At 51.1% G+C, this 19,202-nt stretch overlaps 1 protein-coding gene across 6 annotated transcripts in view; it reads left to right on the forward strand.

The window, feature by feature from the left end:
• Positions 1-1,233: 1,233 nt before the first annotated feature.
• DOCK11 (dedicator of cytokinesis 11) overlaps positions 1,234-19,202 on the forward strand; it is a 76,881-nt gene continuing 58,912 nt past the window's right edge. For all 6 annotated transcript variants that reach the window (XM_079318842.1, XM_079318845.1, XM_079318844.1 and 3 more), the window contains exons 1-4: positions 1,234-1,407; positions 17,212-17,328; positions 17,553-17,642; positions 18,243-18,325. In XM_079318842.1, the coding sequence (XP_079174968.1) occupies positions 1,306-1,407; positions 17,212-17,328; positions 17,553-17,642; positions 18,243-18,325 (392 nt within the window). In that variant the 5' untranslated portion in view covers positions 1,234-1,305. The remainder of the gene's footprint in view (positions 1,408-17,211; positions 17,329-17,552; positions 17,643-18,242; positions 18,326-19,202) is intronic.

The following is a 19,202-nucleotide window of genomic DNA, read 5'->3' on the forward strand; positions in this document are numbered from 1 at the left end:
TTTAACCCCAGCTCACAGCTCAGCTGCACACAGCTGTTCCAGCCCTTCCCCTCACTGGGGTGTGGGGGGAAAATCAGAAGGGTGTAAGTGAGGAAACTATATACAGTTTAATAACTAAAGCAAAAGTCATTCACACAGGCAAAGCAAAACAAGGAATTCATTCACAACTTCCCAGGGCAGACAGGTGTTCATCCATCCCCAGGACAGCAGAGCTCCCTCACTCTGGGAAGACACTGAACGTGCCCACTCCTTTCTTCTGACCCAGCTTTATACCAGTCAGCTGCTGCCACAAGCTGTGGGATCCCTTGGATCACTTGGGATGACCTGCCGTGGCTGTGTATCCTCCCAAAGCCTTGTTGCACCCCCAGCAATTTTTGGGTGGGGTGAGGAGCAGAAAAGCTCTTGCCGTGACTCTGTGTCGACGCTGCTCAGCGGTAAGGAAAACATCAATAATCACCAACACGGTTTCCAGCACAAATCCGAAACACAGCCCGCTACCGTGGAGAAAAAGAAATTGAAAGCAACCCCAACCAGCACAGGGATGCTCAGTGGAAAGGTCTTGTCCTGGATCCAGCTTAGCCTGGCAGGAACACGCGGCAGAGCAGGGAGAGCAGCAGCCCAAGCGGAGCCGTGCCCCATTCCCACCGAGCCTCTGTTGTTCTGAGCATCCAGCCCGTTCAGCCGGCGGCTGCTGCCCTCTGTGAGCCCCGGCACACGGTGCTGCCTCTGCCCTCTCTGATCCCCGGCACACGGTGCTGCCTCTGCCCTCTCTGATCCCCGGCACACGGTGCTCTCTCTGCCCTCTGTGAGCCCCGGCACACGGTGCTGCCTCTGCCCTCTGTGAGCCCCGGCACACGGTGCTGCCTCTGCCCTCTCTGATCCCCGGCACACGGTGCTGCTTCTGCCCTCTGTGAGCCCCGGCACACGGTGCTGTCTCTGCCCTCTGTGAGCCCCGGCACACGGTGCTGTCTCTGCCCTCTGTGAGCCCCGGCACACGGTGCTCTCTCTGCCCTCTCTGAGCCCCGGCACACGGTGCTCTCTCTCCCCTCTCCGAGTCCCCGCTCAGCCCTCGCTGCCCGCGGCGCTGCTGCATCCCCGCGGCCGCGGGCTGTGCGTGCCGGGGCGGCTCCGGGCACCTGCGGCGGGGACAAAGCGGGGCCGGGCGGGGCGGGGCGAGCAGGGAGCGGCCCGGCCCAGCCCCGCGGCTCCGCCCGCCCCGGCCCGGCCCAGCGAGGGAGCGCGCAGGGAGAGGAGGCTAGGCTCGGCTCGGCTCGGCTCGGCTCGGCTGGCGCGGGTCATGTCGCCATGTCGGAAGTGAGGAAGTTCACGAAGCGGCTCAGCAAGCCGGGCACGGCGGCCGAGCTGCGGCAGAGCGTCTCGGAGGCGGTGCGGAGCTCCTTCGTGCTGGTGAGCGCCCGGAGCGGCCGCGGCCGCTCGGAGAGGGGCGGCAGCGGGAGGAGCCGGGCAGGGGATGCGCCGAGAGCCGGGGCAGGGGAGAGCCGGGCAGGGGATGCGCCGAGAGCCTGGGCAGGGGAGAGCCGGGCAGGGGATGCGCCGAGAACCGGGGCAGGGGAGAGCCGGGCAGGGGATGCGCCGAGAGCCTGGGCAGGGGAGAGCCGGGTAGAGGATGCGCCGGGAGCGGGGAAAGGAAGAGGAAGGGGCTGGAGAAAGGGCAGAGCCGAGTCGGGGCTTAGCGGAGCGAGGGATGCGCAGGGCGCGGCGGGGCAGGATTTGGGAAGCGCTGGGCAAGGCATGAGGAGGGCAGGGCAGGGCAGGGGACGGGAATCTCTCTTTAGGATCCCCTCCGGGTGGGTTGTGCCGTGCCACCCCTCCGGGCACCCCACCTGCCGCCACCGCGCCCCGCCGAGCGCTCCGAGCCCAGAGCATCGCGGGGAAGCGGCGCCTCGTCCTGCCGGGCGCTGGGGCTGGGTGGGGACAGCGGGAATGCACGGGAAGCTGTGAGTGCGGGGCTCTGAGCGAACAGGAGCGACAGGGCAGACAGTGCGAAACCGGCACGTGGATGGGGCAGGACCGAAGGGCACGACCTGGCAAGGTGGGATGCACAGGCACCGGCCCGATACATCCCGGGAATCGCGCTCCAGTGTCGGGGACGGGAGTCAAGTGCGTTATCAGCCCCGTTGCATCCCGGCGTGCGGGAAGCTGCAGCAGGTTGTCTTTGTTGTGCTCACAGCTGTGGAGGATGCCGGGGTCAGCTCGCAGCTTCCCGGGGCTTTGTTGGATATGTTTCACTGGTGCTCATTGAACCACTTTAATATGTAATCAACTTTGACCTTGACTTTGATGGAAGAAGGGTTAGACAGTGGGATATACAGAAAGTTCAGCAAATAATTCCCGTTAGTTCTTTACTATTACATTGAATGGCATGTGCTTTTAAATAAATTGAGAGGTTTGAACATTTCTCTTAAAAACAGTGCAGAGCTTTCTTGTAAATTTGCAGATTTCTAAGCCTAAAAAAAGAAATAATCCAGCCTGATGTCCTTGTGCTAGTTTTTCCTTCCTATGTGCAGTTGTTTGGGGATCTTTATGGGCTTCCATGTGATTTGCTTTCCATCTTTCATCAACAATGCACAGAGACAAAGGCTTTGTACAAGCTAATGGAACTTCCAATTAAAAAGAAAATTGCCTATATAGGACCAGAAGAGCTTTGGTATCCTACAGGCAAATGGTAATGTGGTGCCTGTGTGAGGTTCCTTCTGTCAGAAGGGGAAGGGATGGGTGGGACTGCAGATGAAGATAAATAAAACCTTGACAGGAACCCAGAGGAGCCATCAGAGTCTATCAGGCAGCCACTCTTTTTTTCTGATCCTCTCTAGGGTTTCATTGCCCATGCTGTCCCTGCCAACTTCTCTCTCTTTCTGGCAGGCAAATCCCCAGAGCTGCTGTGCTGCCTCGTGTGTTTGCAGCCAAGCACCAGAGGAGGGTGAGGACAGGTGTTTCTGATCCCCAGGTCCTGGCAGAGTTTCCTGCTTTCGATGGTTCAGCAGCAGTGGATAAATCCCAGCACTTGTGCATCACTGGGAAGAGCCATAAGGCACTGCAGTGATCAGGGGCTGGGGAAGGAGGTGGCACAAGCTTGTAGGATTGTCTCAGATGGTGTTTTGACCTTCCTCAGTGATTAAGGATGAGGTTTGATCCAGCAAAAAGCTGACTCCCCTCTGTGCAGTAGCTTGTCATCTTTGTGAGGAAGGGATGTGTGTGCAGGGTACTGAGAGGATCCTGGGAAATGCTGGTGGGGAGTGGTGGAGCAAGGCTGAGACTGGGAAATTGTAGTTTCTGATCCTGTTCCCAAGGTGAGTCTCAGTTTTGGTGCTGATGGTGCTGGGCAGCTGCAGAGCATTGTGTGAGCACCTCCCCATCCCATCTCCCTCTCCTTGCCACAGCCAGTGTGGGGCAGATGGAAGGGCCCAGCATCAGGACTGTCATCCCTCACCCTGGGGCAGTGCTGAGCTCAGGGGTGCCTCTGGGATGCAGGGGGTGGCCAGTGGGTGCAGGGGGAGTAGGAGCTGGCATTTGATAACTGGATGGAGCAGGCTGGCAGCAAGTGATGCACTGTGTGCCAGGGTGTCAGGAACTGGGACTTTCTGAAGCAGACTGCAGTTGCACTGGAGCCTTTGCCTGGCAGGATCTCATCCTCTTCCTGCATCCTGGGCACAGCAGGTGATGTTAAGTCAATAAAAAGTATATGAATAGTTTAATTCTTCCCCAGTCATCTTGTCAAGTATCTTGGCTGTCTGCTTGCCTTGTGGCAATCACAGCTGAAGGCACAGGTATCTCTGGTGGTGAGCAGAGCTAATGCTGCAGGTAGCAGAGCACACACCTCCATCCCCAGGAGGAGTGGGCACTGTGGGGCTCTTCCAGTGTGCTGGTTGAGCTCAGCACTTTGCATTCAGGGCACTCCTTGAGACAAGGAACTGTCTGGAGTAAGAGGCTGTTTGTAGTCAGTGAATGAAATACTCATAAATGAAAACACCTCAGTGAGGAAAGCTTTTAATGTCATGGAAGTGGTCAGCTTGTACAGAGCCACAATGTGTGTGTTAAAGGAGGTGCCTCTCCAGCCAGCAGTGCAGTGTCCAGCCTGAGGGAGTGCAGTGTGTGGTTACAAAGCTGCTGTCTTACAGGTGCAGTGAAGCCCTTTCCATCTTATTTCTGTTCCTGGTTTTTGATTTATGCCTGGCTAGTGCAAGGAGAATATTTATGTTGTTGACTTTGGCAGGCTTTGCTCTTTTGTGCTTGTGAAGGGGAAGCAGAGCTTTGTATGGTGGTGGTTGGCAGTGGGGGGAGGTTGTCCCTTTCCAAGGTGTCCTGGAGTGCCTGTGTCCACACACTGCCCTTTGGACCAGCTGCTAGGATGCAGTCAGGGCTGTTCCTGTCAGGGTAAGCTGAGCTGTAACCAGCACTGGTGGGGAGCTCAGGGGCACTTTGGGCCCTCTGGGAAGCACTGGGAAGGATGAATTGCTGTTCACTTGTGGCTCTTGTTCCCTCTTATGGCTGGGATGCTGGGAACAGCAGCAGACTCATTCTGGCCTTGCATCTCCTTCACAGGCAGGCTGTGTAGGGCAGGAAAAGTTCATCAGGAATCCCTGAGAGCAGGCAGAGCCCTGCAGAGCAGCACTGGGAGTGCCGGGTGCTGCTCTGTGGGAACCCTGCTGCTCCCTGTGCTCTTTCCACAAGAGGCTGCAGGGCAGATTGTATCAATTTCAGCTTTGAATGGTCCCTGATGTGTGCTACTGATTACAACTGGGGAGGAAATTTTGGTAGGCTAATTGACAAATAATGTCACTGTTTAAATAAACAGACAAATTTAGTGGAAGTGTTTGTTGGCAGGTGGGATAAATGACACACTTGAGAGATAAAGAGGAATTTTAAGATTGGCTTAAGAAAGGAGCAGTCAAAACCCAAATGTGATAACTTTAACCATTCTTAACCAAAAAATCTGCAGCTTAAACCTTGTGGCACCAACAGCAAAATACTGTGTTAGAAGTGGAACTTCAGAGCCAAAGTGCTGATGGTGCCTGGGAGAGACATCTGGGCTAGAGCTGAAAGAGAGCAGCCAGGGGCCTTTGGCAATGGATGGAGATGGGTGAATTTGGCTCAGACCTTCAGTGCAATCTCCCTGCTCCCATCCTCTGATGCTGCTGAGTAATAGTGGGGAAGTTGAGCATCAGCAGCAGAGGCATGGCTGGTGTGGGACCCAGACTGCAGGGCTCAGCCCCCTGCCAGCAGGATGCACGTGTGCTCAGTGTGCAGTCCTGATCTGATGGAAGAGCCTGTGCACCTCTCCTTCTCCCCATCTGCACCATGGAGTGCAGTGGGACATTGTGGAGCTGGGCAGTTTAAGACCACACGTGTGTGAATGAGATCCTGGGTCTTGTGACACTGCCAGGACAAAGCAAAGGCTCTTCCTGCTGCCTGAGCATCCAAACCAGCTGCACTTGTTTGGGTGGATGTGAGGCCAAAGCTGAGAGCCCCCCTGTGCCTCCCCTGTCTCTTTGGGATGTGCTCAGCAGCTCTGGGGCCCTGCAAGGAGAGGGGGCTGTGTCTCAACAGCAGCTTTTCCAGAAGTGTCATTCTCTGTGTCGTGACAGAGAAATTAAAAATGTGGGAGGCACGAGATCAGAGCAGCAAGCACTTGACAAAACACAGATGATGCATTTTCCCACAGTGCTGCCAAACCCAGTCATCTGGTGGCAATCTGAAGTCTCGCACAATTGCTCTGATTTTCTTTAGATCCTTTCTATACAGTTTAACTGAAGATGCATTTACTGCTTTGCCATGAAGGCTTTGGAAAGGGTGCAGAGACAGAGTATCTTATCTGAGATGGAACAGCTTCAAAGGATTGCCCATACTGGGTCAGCCAGGTCAGGGAGCATCTCTGGGTACCCCAGGGCACAGCTTGGTGGCACCCAGGCACTCTTGGGTCTGGGCCATGCATCTGCCAGCAGTGGAAGTGCTTGCAAATAACCATGTGGATCCTTGCCATGCAGAGGTATCCAGAGCAAGTATCTGCTCTCTGTGTTCCATGGTGCTGTGGGATGTGCTCCCTGAAAGCTCCCCAAGAGAGGGTGGGCAGCATGCCAGGAGGAGATGGGTTTTGTTTGATCCTAACTGGGCTGGGCTCCTATGGGTGGCTCAGTTTCAGTGAGACCCAAAAAGGAGATATAAAGCTCCTTAATAGTGATACTGAGAACGTTTTGACTGGAGGCAAAAAAAGCATTTTGTTCTTCTTGTGGTTTTTTTTTTCCTGCTTAAACTATATTATTAGTGTCTCAATTTATGCTCATGCAGAGGAAATCAGCTTTCTGCATAGAATCCTCTTTTAATAAGCTAAATTCACTTTGATCAATGTGAAGCCTGTTTATATGCAGCGTTTGTAGTGATCTTGGCACTCAAGAGAGACAGAATATATGCCTGTTCCCTCTGGGGGTAGTCAACATGCTGTGTTTGCACAATTTACATAGCAAACCAGACATATATGAGGCATGGGAGGAAATTCTGCCCCTGTGTAAGTGGGCGGGAGTTTTGCTGTTGGTTTAACCCGGGCAGGGTTTGCCTGCTGTGCCCGGTGCCTCAGCTGGCCCTGGCTACTCCTGTGGAAGTATTCATGGAGAGAATGTTATTCACAGGGTCTTATTCAAGAAAACACGTAAAAGCATTCTTAAAATTCATCACATGCTTTCCTGAATGAGGGCTCCTGTGCCTTGAGGGGCTGGATTTAGCCCAGGGCTGGCTAAGTGCCAGGGAAGTGGCCAGGTTTGCTCCTGCCTGAGCACACACCAGTTGAGGAGTGGATGAAGGCACAGCTTGATGGTGAGGAGCAAGGCTCCAAGTACACTCTGCAGCTATATGGGGACAAATCTCTGGCATACCTCTCACTGATACCCAGTCCTTAAGAGATGGAGTGATGCCAGCCCCTGTATGTGTTTATCTCTTACCACATTTTGATAGCTGGGGTTTTATTACTCTCTGGGCAGGGTTGAGTGTGGTTGGTTCTGTGCTGAGGACAATACCATGAAAATGCAGGTGTCCTGCATGGACAGGATCTGGCCCAGCCCACCACTGTCAGTGCAGTGAGACTCCTGGAACAGATGGTTGGTGGTGCTTACAGCTGATGCCAGCTCTGCAGCTGGGGTTTGTGCACTCAGAATCCAGTGAGGGCATGGCTCCTGGCCTTTGTTTCAGCCTGTTCTGGTATCTGGAGATATTTGCAGGTATCTCTCCCAACACCAGGAACATTTGAACCAGGACTACCTGCTGTAGTGTGTAGTATAGCATCATTTTCTATATGCAGCTGGGTGGCTTTTTCATCATTTCACTTAGCCCTCTGCATGCTGATTTATTATGTCTAATGGTGCAAAATTGCACAAAGCTTTTGACATTTCTGTGGCCTGAGAATGCAAGTCATGGTCACACACAGCAGCTGAACAGCAGCCAGACATGGGGTGCACGTGTGCTTCAGCATCCCTGGGTAATTGGCCTCCTCACTCCTGCTTTGTGCAAGGAAGAAAAGAGTAGTTTCTTATACCTTTGTGGCCACTGCTGTCATCTGAAAAATGCTGGAATATGTTTTCCTGACACCAACTCTTTCTATCTCTTTCATTCCCTTAAAAGTACGAATCAAAGCTCTCCCTTGCTGGCTCCTCTTTCCTTCAATGCAGCCCTGACTTATCTTTACAGATTTTCCCTGCCTCCTGCTGCTTCTCTAATGGGGTCAGGGCTGCTTGTTCCTGACCCCTTTCTCACCCCTCTCTCTCACTGAAAAGCAGCTCCTTCTCTCCCCTATTAATATCTCCTGTCACAGGACTGTTCCTGGGGAGTGGTTGCATTGGGAAGGAGACTCTGTGCTGGTCCCCAGCATTCCCCACTCACTCCTCCTGCCCCTGGCTCCATGTGGGTGACATCCCCACTGCAGCCTGGCCTCTCTGTGCCCTGAGCAAGGACACTGCATGGGAGAAGCCAGGACAGGCCCCTCTGCCCTGTGCAGCAGTGGGAGCTGGTGGTGTCAGTGCTGTGCATTGCTCTGCTGAGCCATGGCAGCCACACATGTGCCTGTTCTGGCAGTGCTCAGGAGCTGGGGTGTGGGATGGGCTGCAGCATCTGTGTGTGCAGCAGGGCACGTGTCCCAGAGGTCTGGAGGAAGGCAGGGCTCAGAAGGGCAGCTGGCTCTGTGTCTGCAGGGCTCTGTCAGCCTGCCAAGCTCAGGCTCTGAGTTCAGTCCTGGGGGACATGAGGGGAGCTGGAGCAGGGACTCAAGGGAGCTGTTGTGTCAGCCAGAAAGGGATAGTGGACACAGGGACACGAGAGGCTTGGCAGGAGCTGCATTTGTGACAGGGACAGGTAGAACGGTCGTGGTCAGGGGAGGGAAGGGGACTCCATCTCTTGGAGGGAGATGGTGGTGCTGGCTGGGGTGGGCAGAAAGCCCACAGAGCTGGTGTTCAGGGACACAAACCCAGCTTCCAGCACAGAACTGCTGTCCAGGGCACTTTGGGGTTCCAGGGGAGTTGCATTGGACTCAGGTTTTCCTTTCCCTCTGTGCCTGGGGAGCCCCAAACTCTCCCTTGCCCTGTTGCACGATACTGGCAGTTGTGTGGATGTTTTTATCTGGGGAAGCTTTGAGGTGCTTCTGTTGACAGCAGCATTTTCTCTGTGGGTGGGTTGAAGCCTCCAAGAGTTGTCCCTTGCAGAGCCCACCCATGCTTTGCTGGGGGAGCAGAGTTTACCCTTACAGCCCCTTTGCCCCAGTGCCTACAGCCTGAAAGTGGAGCACAGATGAGGCTGAGAGAACTTCCTGAACTGCTGAAACCGCCGCTGCCAAGGCTGGGGCTGGCTGCTCTGCTGGGGTGTTCACTGTCTTGCTGAGGCAGCCCAAAACTGGCCTGTGGCTTCCTGCTCTGCTTCCCCAGTGCTGCTCCATGGTTGGGCCAGTCTCTTTTCCTTGTCCTGGCCCTGTGTTTGCCCCGGTGGGGCTGGGGGTGTTCCCTGCTCGCCCGGGGCAGCGGCTGCGCTCTCGGCTCAGCCCTGCGTGCCAGAGGGTTCCAAGTGAAAAACAAGAGTTTGAGACAGACAGGAAAGGGAGGGGCTCTGCTTGTGTGCCATTAATTGCTTTAAGATGTTCTGGAGCTGGCTATTCTGGATTTGGATGCTAAATATAAAACTGATACTACATAAATAAATGATGAAATACAAGTGACATCTGAAAAGCACTTTGGGATGTTCCAGTTAAGAACCTAAATAAATAACATGTATTATTGTTGTTGTAATTACTTATTTCCTTTTTTAGCATGCCTGTGCTTACAGAATGTTTTGAGAAGTCCTATCTGGCAGAAATTCAGCTGTCCCATAGAAACCAGTACCTTTTTGCCAATTTCTATTAACTCTATTATTTTTGAAGGAGAAAATCAAAGCTGTGATGTGTTTGCACATCCAGCAGATGCTTAGCTGGATGCAGGTGTAGTTTGGCTGACATTGACCTACCCTGATCCCTCCCTCTGCTCCTCAAGAAGGGCTGGATTTGGGCAGGATGTACCAGTGCAGGCAGGGACTCAGGGGACTTCAGGTGCTGTGGCTGGGGGCTGGAGACTCTGTGGCAGTGTCACTGAGCTGTCACTGTCACACAGAAGCACTTGGTGATCCTCAGGAGGATCAGGACAGGGGACAAGAGTACTGAAGGCAATCTCAGTGCAGTGCCCTGTGCAGGAGCAGTGCAGATCACCTCAAGTGTGTGCTCAAGCCAGACATGGCTCATGCCCCCAGCTGCCACTTGCCAGTGCTTTTCCTGCCGCCTCTGCACTTGTTCAAGGCATCTTTTTCAGAGATGATATGTGCAGGTGAAGTGCAGCTGGGCTGGAGTGGCAGCACTGCCTCCTGGGCTGGGCCACTCACACTTGGGCTGTGAACTCTCCCTGCTTCATTGCAATGCAGCTGTTTTCTGAGGGCTGTTTGCTTAAGTGATTATGCAAGAATCTCAAGCTTTCAGCGAAAAAAGTGTTCCTGTCCCTTGTGGCTGCAGAACTCTGCTTCAGAATGGGATCTGCTAAAGGCTGTGAGCTGTGGAGTTCACTTCTGAGTAAGTAGAAGGAAGAGCCATATGCTGATTGTTCTGGCTTCCTGTAATTTCTAAATCAATTTGAAAACACTTCAAGGCCTGCATTGCTTTTATTTGACAGGTAAATGTTTGCATGTCTACACTGACATCAACTTTTTGACTGTTTCTTCAAGCCCTCTCCAAGCTGGTGTCTCACACTAATGCAGTGCTGCTCTCAGGGACAGCACTGTGGCTTTTTCACTGGAAAGTGGACATTGCATTGAAAAAAGAGACATCCACCTTACAGAATACCCATAGCCCAGGTTCAGGTGCCATCCAGGGCTGTGGATGCAGGAGAGCAGAGGTGTGTGGGTCTGTGGAATGCTTTGCACAGAGCTTGGGTGGAGAGGAGGGAAGCACAGGAGAGGGGGCTGACTCTCACTCCAGCTTTCAGATGGAAAGAGTGAGTCATTGCCACTGCAGATGTTTTCTTGCAGGGTGCCAGGACTGTGCACTCATCATCCCCTTCCTCATAACATGGATTTTTATTTCTCTGAGTTCCTGTAAGGTGCATCCATCTTCGTGCAGGGCAGGGGAAGAGAGGCACAGCAGCCTGGTGCTGCTGGCCCTGCATTTAGAGCTGCATTATGGCACAGCCACAACTCCTGGATGGAGATGGGGCTGTGGGGCCTCTGGCCCCTGTCTGATGAACCCCTGAGCAGTGATGTGTTGCTGTTTAGGAGGTTGCTCTCCTGTTGCCCATGGAGGGCTGTGCAGAGCCTTGCTCTGAGCTCTGCTTGCTCCTGATCACTCTCTGGCAGTGCACTCCCCTTCTCCTCACCAATTCCTTCTTCCCTTCCTGATTGCCCATGGGCTCCTCTCCTGTCTGCAGTGCACACCTTCTCTGCCAGCCCCTCTTGGCCATCTCCTGCCTCTCACAGCTACACAGCCCAACCTTTGCACAGTTCTTGCTTTTCATGATGGGTAAAACCCCCATCCCCCATTCTGCCCTCCCCTGCATCACCTTGGGCCAGCTCCTGAGACCCTTCCCTGTCCATGCTTTTCTTGTGTTTTTAAACTTCTTTCTGGCCAGTATGAAAATACTTTTGACCTGCTTGTATCCAGCTTTATCAACTGTTTTTCATCCTTGAAGTTTTACCATTGTGCATCTGCTACATCCAGCTGAGTGCTGGGTTTGCAGCAGGCTCGTGGACACAAGCTCCCCATCACCTGCTGAGAGCTGCCTCGTTGCCTCCCTGCTGATTTCTTCCCAAAATGTGGCTTTGCTGAGAAGCCCACGGAGCTCTTGGCATCAGCAGGGCTGCAGTGTTGTGGCTGCTGCCATATGTGCTGACTCACACTCTCCCTGCTTGTCCTTCCTCCCTGATCTCTGTTCCCACCTCTTCCCTTCTGGAGTTTTGAATGCAAAGTCACTGGGGCACAGACTTTTTTCTGGCTTTGCAGAGGTTTGTGGCAGTCCCATAAACACTGCATGGCCAAGCCCAGTTTATGGGTTTTCATTATTCTTTCTTATGCCCAGCAGTCTGGAATGATGACTTCTCTGTGAATCTGAGCTTTTGTAAGTTGAGCTCTGTAGCATTTCTGCAAGCTTGAGTGAGAGTGTGTAAATGGGATCAGATGGCAGTGCAGGAACTGGGGGTGGAAAAAGCAAGGAGTCACAAATGTGATACTAAAAAAAAAAAAACAACTCTTAAAGACCACACAATTTGAGTTTGCCCTGACCTGATCTTTGAATCCCTGATGGTGGAAAAGCTTTTCTGTGGATAGAAACTGCTCAATTCCATATGCCCATATGGTTTGCCAAGTGAGTTTGCTCAGTTCCCAGGCATCATTTGAATTCTCTCATGTACAGTCAGGTTTTTTGAGCAAAATAAAAAATGGAGACTTCTTTCTGCTGCTTTTGAGGTATCCTCACATTTCCAGATTGTGCATTGCAGTGTTGAGTGGTCCCTCTGCCCTGGAGTGTTGCCAGTGATGTGATTTTAGCTGTGACAGGTATGTCCCAAGGGTAGTTGTATGCCTCCATTTCCCTCTCTTTTAGCTTTTAATTCTCGAAATTGACTTTTCCTCTCATTTTCTGTATATTTCACCTATCTGACCCTTTGCTATTTATTTTAAAATTTGGGCTTTTGCTTGCTTTCCACGTAAGTAACTACAGGGTTGCAACAGATGAGGCAGCAAATAGGCTGTAAGATGGTGGCTGAATTTTGGGGAACAGTTGCACACACTGAGATAATACAATTATAGACATACACGTGACCTGTCCTCTTCCTCCTGCTCTCTTCAGCTGCTCTAAACAACCAGCACTTTTAAAACTCATCTCGTTTGTGTCTCTTGCTGCTGGGCAGGGCTTCATTTCTGAGGATGTGAGAGAAAGTCACGTGCTGGGGTTGCTGAAGCTGTAGGTTTTTCAGTGGAAGGCACAGAGGAAGCCTTGCAGGGCAGGGTGTGTGTGTTTGTCAGTGTTTGTCAGTGTTTGGTGGCTGTTGGGGCAAGAAGTGAAAGTCAAATGTGGTGCAGCTCCAGTGCTGGGTTTGGCTTCCTCTGTGTGCTGGCAGCTGCTGAGGGCTTGTGTCACTGCAAGGGGACCAGAACACTGCTTACAAACCAGCCTGGTTTGTCATTTTCTTCTCTGGATGTTGTTTTAAATGAAGCCTGAACTGATAGGACTGAGAATACAAAAGCTATCACATGGTTTTTTGGCTGCTGCTTTAAAAAAATCCCCAAAAGAAACATTTTTCATTCTGTACGTTCACATCACTTGGGTTGTATCTGTTGTAATTCTGGGAGAAATGGGTCTCAGAAAAACATTAATCATATATAATAACAAAGTGGTGTGTTTTTATAATATTCAAATACAGAACACTGGAAGACAGGTGGCTGCTGGTTTTCAGGCACTGAAAGTTTAAAATAGAAATGTTCTTTCCTATAGTTCACATGAACAAGCTGTCATTGTGAGCCTTTGTTTATGAAGAAAATAAAAGGAATTTTATACCCTTTGCAAAATGGATGCAAAAAGGTGATAATTTAATCTGACTTAAGTATCCCCCTCTTTGTTAATGGATAATTCCCTTGCTAGGGAATTAGGTTTTTCCTTTGCCCTCTCTCTGGTGTCTCAGGGAGGGTTTGGGCTCAGGCAGAGGGCAGTGGGACAAGCAGGGCCCTGGGGACTTTCCTTGGGTTTTCCTCCGTTCTGGGCTCTTTGTGCTCATGCTTGACCAAAAGCAGAGCCGTGTGTTGGTGTTTGTGGGATGTTTCTGTTGAAGTGATTTCTCTGAATTTCCTGTTGAAATGCCAGCCAGCTGTCTGGTGGTGGGGAGTCAATCCTCCAATAGACAGGCTGTTGTTCTGCCTGTGCTGCTGTCCAAGGGGAGCTTGTGAGCAGCATGGATGGGGCTCCAGCACAGCAGGAGGAACCTCTGCAGGCTCTCAGCAGCCCTGGGGCAGAGGCAGACACAGCAGTGTGGTTTTGGGAACAGCCTGCTGTGTGGGCTCAAACCTGAGGGTTTTTCAAGAGGGATGAGTGGGTTTATCTGAGAGGGTACACTGCTCTCACATTATCTCTGTTTAAAATCATGCTTGTTTTTCTCTGAGATACTTGCTGGTTCTTTATCCCAGCACAGTGAGCTGCAGTGTTAGGGCTGGCTGCTGCTGGGTGTCCTTGGGTGCAGCATCCCCAGGAAGCACAGGCAGGGCAGCTCAGCCCAGCTGTCCCTGCTGTGCTCTCAGGATCACAGCCTGCCTGCCCTGGGTGAAGAGCTGTGTGTGCCTCAGAGCAGGATGCCTTTGGCAGCACTGCACGTTTTTTCCTGCAGAAATGGATTGATTTTGTTACTGGACTGGCAGCATTTCTTTGTACTTGGGTATTGGCTTCCCCTGTGGAGGAGTTTGTGGTTTCTAAGACTCTAATTACTTTAGTGTAATAGTTTTTCCTCTGCTTTTGTAATGGCTTTGGTGGGTGCCATCTGCTGTTGTGACAGTGCTGGGCAGTGTGATCTGAGCCCAGGGTGGTGTGGGGTGTGCACTTCAACCTTCAGGAAAACTAAGACTTTGAAATCCCATTTTCAGCATTTAAATCTTTATCTCCAGCCTTTCTGGACTGATGGGAGTATGTGGACTCAAAGGGTCAAAAGTGCAACGAATATTTGGGGTGGCTCCCTCCTTGCTCCATGGGTCTGTTTGCAGGGACAGGAGTGTGCCTGCTCCCCTGGGCAGCCTGCACAGTTGAGGATGGATGCAGGAGTTTGTTTCCTCGATGGCAGGCAGGAGCAGGGCCACATCCTTCCTTGAGCAGCTGCTCTGTGACAAACAGGTTGACCTACATCTTCTGGCTCTGCTTCAGGGACGTGTCTGTGGTTGCTGCTGTGGCCTGGGGCAGCCAGGGTGGTGTGCTGGGTGTGAGCATGGTCAGTGTAACCCTGAGCTGCAGGGAAGGGAGGGCTGCTGTGTGCTGAGACAGGGAATTTGCACACCTTGGGGAAGGGGAGCCCTAAGGACTGTGTTTCTAGCAGCTCCAGAGGAGAAATGCCTGCCTGGGTGCTACAGAGCCCTGCAGTGCACATCCCTCCATCCTCAGGCATCAGATGTGTGTCACAGGGCCTGGCACAGATAGAGATCACAGCCTCCAACACACATTTTTTTCAATATCATTACATCCACCAGACTGGAAGGGTTGCAGAAAGTTTTAAGGATTTTTTTTTTCGTGCTCTATGAGTGTTCAAATACCTCCTGTGAGGGTCTGGGATCCTTTTGAGCTCTTACCCTTTAGCTGTCATTGAATCCCATGAGGATGACTGCCAGGACTTTGTCTTGCTGTTCATCAGAGGTATCAGATCTAGAAAAGGAATGTCATCAAAGCCCCAACCTTTTAAAAGGACAGTTTTAGAAACACAGTCCTAGTTTCAGGACCATATTGCAAAATAAAAAAGGACTAAAAACACAGTGTGATTGGAGGGCCTGCATTCCCAAAGAGCTGTGGAAGGCTCATAGAGGGACTCAAATTTACTCTTGGAGCTGCTGCAGGGTAAGGTGAGAGGGGGCCTGGTGTGAGTCCTTGGGGTCATGGCACTGCTTTAACCCCCAAGGCTGCTGAGTTTTGCCAGGATTGCTGCAGGGAATCAGAGGCTGGCAGAGCTCTGTGCCTGCTCTGTGGGCCCCTGTGTGGTGGGGAGGACAAGCTTTGGGGCCCCAGACCTGCAAATGGATGTCCTGTTAATTCACATTCATTTGCAAAGCTTGGCAGACTTTCAGAAGTGCACGGAGCTATCCTGAAATAAGACTGGAGTTTCAGATGATTAACCAAATTCAATTAAGCATTTAATGAGCATGAGACTGACTGAGAGTTCCTTTTCTCTGTCCACCTGGTGGGTTTTTCAGACTCCTGTTTTTCTGATGGACTCTTTCTTTTCTTATTAAATCCCAGTACAGCTCAGATCTTGGATGTAGAAGCAAGAAGCTGTGTGTGTGCAGTGGGACTGGCAGCATTGTCACTCCATTCCCAAATCCCTGGTGGCTGAGCAGCAGCCCCTGGGTGCTCTGATGACTGATCTTGGTCTTTCACTGTCAATCTGAGCAGTGTGAGGCTCCTTTCAGGACTGTGTGAGCACTAAAGCAAAGTTTTCAGAGACTGATTAAGAAGGGAACTTTTTCCAGATAACTGAGCTAATTCCTGCTGGATTTCTGCAGCATGGAGACATTTTAAATGCAAAACTTCTGAGGCAGGAGGCTTTTCATTAATACATCCCAGATCCTCAGGAGCAAAAGGCACAGAACAAGCACAGGACCTTCAGCTAGGATTGGTTATGGAAGAGCAATGTTGACTTCCCTGCTTATCTCACATGTCACAGAAAATATTGAGTTGTTTGGCCTCTGGGTGCTGTGGCTGTTTATCCAGTGGTGTTATACAATGCTGAGCTTTCAGTCCTCATTTGGGACTCATTCTTTTGAGCTGCAGGTTGTGCTGTGTTCAACAAGAGACCTTGTATCAGTCTTGTCTTTAACTCATCATGGTGAACTCCAGTTCATGCCAGATAAGCCATTTGGCTCAAGGGTAATTTTGCTGCCCTTGAGGAAGCACCTGATGTTCCTCTTCTGAGAGTGGAGAGCCCAAGCATGTTGTCCTGTAAGGATGTCATGTCCAGAGGCACATGGCATCATGTGCTGCTGCAGGGCTTTCATAAACACACTCTGTGGCAGGGCCAAGCATCAGGATTTTGATCAAGATTCAAAACAAGGCAAAGGTGATGGCAAAGGTTGTGACCACTCCTATACAGAGTCATTGGTTGGCTTTTGGTGTGAAGTGTGATTTTCACAGTGCAGTGCTGAGAGCTTGACTCTTGCTCATGAAAGCTCAAGTCAGGCTGGGCAGCTGAGATGGTGTTTGCCTGCTTAGAAGTTGTGTTTTTCTCATTTCACTAAGTTCTGTTTTTTGGACTTGTTACACAGACAAAATTGATGCAATAGGGAATGTAATGAAGCTCTCCTAATAGTTTTTGCTCGTGACTCCATGGATTTTTGGAGAAGTTCCTCTTGCTTCCCTGAAATCTGAGTGAGAATAAAACTGGGCTCTATCCTCTGGCTGTGTCTGGGGTGTGATTTATGGAGAGGGCTTTCCTGTCTTTCCAGAGGGATGCTGTTCATCCTTCCACAGGCTGAGATTCCTGCTTTGGCAGTTGTAGCAGCAGCCTTGCTCCCATCATTCCTAGGAGAGCACAGCTCTCATCTGCTCCTCAAGCAAAGCCAGCCCTGAGCTGAGCAGAGCCAGTCAGGAGCCAGAGTTTCTTCCAAGCTGAGCTGGATGAGCTGCTCAAACATAAACATAAAGATGCTGGATCTTGCAGCTGTTAAAGCTATGGCCTGTCCAGGAGGCTTTCTTGCTCCATTAAGAAATTAGAGACTGTGCTGAGACAGAGCAGCAAAGTGCTTTGTTTTTTCCCTTAGCTTATTACTTAGAACTTAACCCCTCATTTCCCTCTTTGCAAAACATGCTCATCAGTGGTTTAGGTTGCCTGCAGCACAGGAGTATCAGAGTGCTGAATAATGGGCAGGCCAGTGGTCACACAGTTTGAAATTAAGCACAAGATGTTAGTTACTGATTATTTTCGATATTACACATACGTAATTTTCTTCATCATCTGTTTTTCCTGCAGGAAAAAACGAAAGTGGTGGAACCCTTGGACTATGAGAACGTGATCCTTCAGCGCAGAGTTCAGATCTACAGTGATCCCCTGAGGGACCTCCTGATATTTCCAATTGAAGATGTATCTGTGAGTTTGCTCTGGCTGTTCCCCATGTTTGAGGCTCACTCATCCTCTGTCCTGCTTACCTTGGAAAATGTCCACCATTAATCCATATGTTAATTTTGGCTGTGTTACTGACACATAAAACAAAAATGACCCACTGGTGGTTTAGGCCCACCACATTAATTTAAAGTGAATGTCAAGCCCTGAAGATGGAGCTTGTGCTGAAAGTGTTCTGCTTCCTCCTGCAGATCTCTGTCATCAGCCTGCAGAGAAGGACTGTCCAGTCAACAGTGCCAGAAGATGCTCTCAAGAAAGCTCAGAGTCTCTTTGTCAAAGAGGTAGGGGCAAAGCCCATGTAGCACCTGCCTTCAGCACTTCACAGCCCTTGGACAAGATGCTCAGCTGTAGTTCCTGATCCACAGGATTGCAGATCACTTGGCTTTTCCTTTGTGGGCACAGTGCCCCACTCACAGGAATCTCATGTGCAGTGGGTTTTGTACACAGCCAGGGTGTGTGGCTTTGCATCACCTGCCTGACAAGGAGGGGATCCACAGCCTCCCTGGAGCATCTGGAGTGCTGTGGGTTTGTTGTGAAGTGCTGCTCTCCAGGACCATTCCCTTCCAGTAGATGTGCTGCCTTTCTGAGGACAGAAAACTTTTACTTTCTGGAAAACAGTCTCCTCCCAAATCACTACTCCTTTTTGATGTAAATACAAAATCTGTAGCTGTATGGCAAGCCAGATGCTGTGTGATTTTTGTCTTTGTCCTGAAAAGGTTCCTTATGAAATTCTGCATTGCTACATGAAACAAGGGCAGGAGCTTGCCCACGCCCTTCCCTCTTGTGCTTACCTCACCTTGCAGCGTGTAACCTCTCAGACTGGTGCTGGGCTTTGTTTTGCTTGCTGTAGCTTTCTAAGAGCTGTATTGTTTTCCTTTCAGTGCATTAAAACCTACAGCTCTGACTGGTTTGTGGTGAACTACAAATATGAGGAATACTCAGGAGACTTTCGGATGTTGCCATGGTAAGTGTTGTGCTCCCTTGGAATGCTGATGTGTGATCACAGGGCTTAGCAGGAGCACTCTGCCCTTTCCCTGATGCCTGTCCCACAGAGGGGGAGGCATGTCACTGCAGGTTAGAGCCAGAGGTTTGTGTTGGCATTGCCCCTCAGCTCTGTCAGGAGATGCCCACAGTGCTCTGTGAATCACATCCCACCCACCAGAGTGTGCACACCCCCTCCATTTGGGATGAGGACAGACTGCAGCCAGACCCATTGCAGAATAAATAGTGCTGCCAGTGTCTGCACATCCTAGCCCAGGAGCCCCATTGTCCTGCTGGGCTGATGTTCCCTGTGTGCCTCACACAGTGTTCCCATGCCAAGCAGATTCTCCTTGTGCCCCTGGTACAGAGAGGGTGATGTGATATTGCTGCTGCTGCTGGGGAGTTATGTGCTTGCAAATGCTGGGCTGTGCCAGTGCTTCCAGCTCCAGAGCTAATTGGGTTTTTCAGACAGGCTCATACATCTCAGATTTCTGCTGGATTGTTGTTTTCTCTCTGGTGGCGCCTGCTCTGCTCTCACTGCTCACACCCTGGGCATGTCTGCACCCCTGGCCAGGCTGCTCATGTGCTGGAAGCTCATTAAATGCTTTTTCTTCTTAATTGGGTGTAGTGGGTCTGTTCTGAGGGTCTCGAGGGGATGTGAAGCTGCAATGGAGTCGTATTGTTGATCAAATAATGTTAAAATTTGTGAATAATCTTGTGGTGTGATCTTGCTTCTTTTTTTGGTAAAGATGAAAGATAAACTGGAGTGCTCTCTCTTTGTTCTATAAATGCAAGTCAGCAAAAACACTTCAGAATCCAAGAGCTAACAAGAGAAAGCTAATTACAGACTGCTTGTGCTT

Source organism: Erithacus rubecula (assembly GCF_903797595.1).
Source record: "Erithacus rubecula genome assembly, chromosome: 15".
Lineage (NCBI taxonomy): Eukaryota > Metazoa > Chordata > Aves > Passeriformes > Muscicapidae > Erithacus > Erithacus rubecula.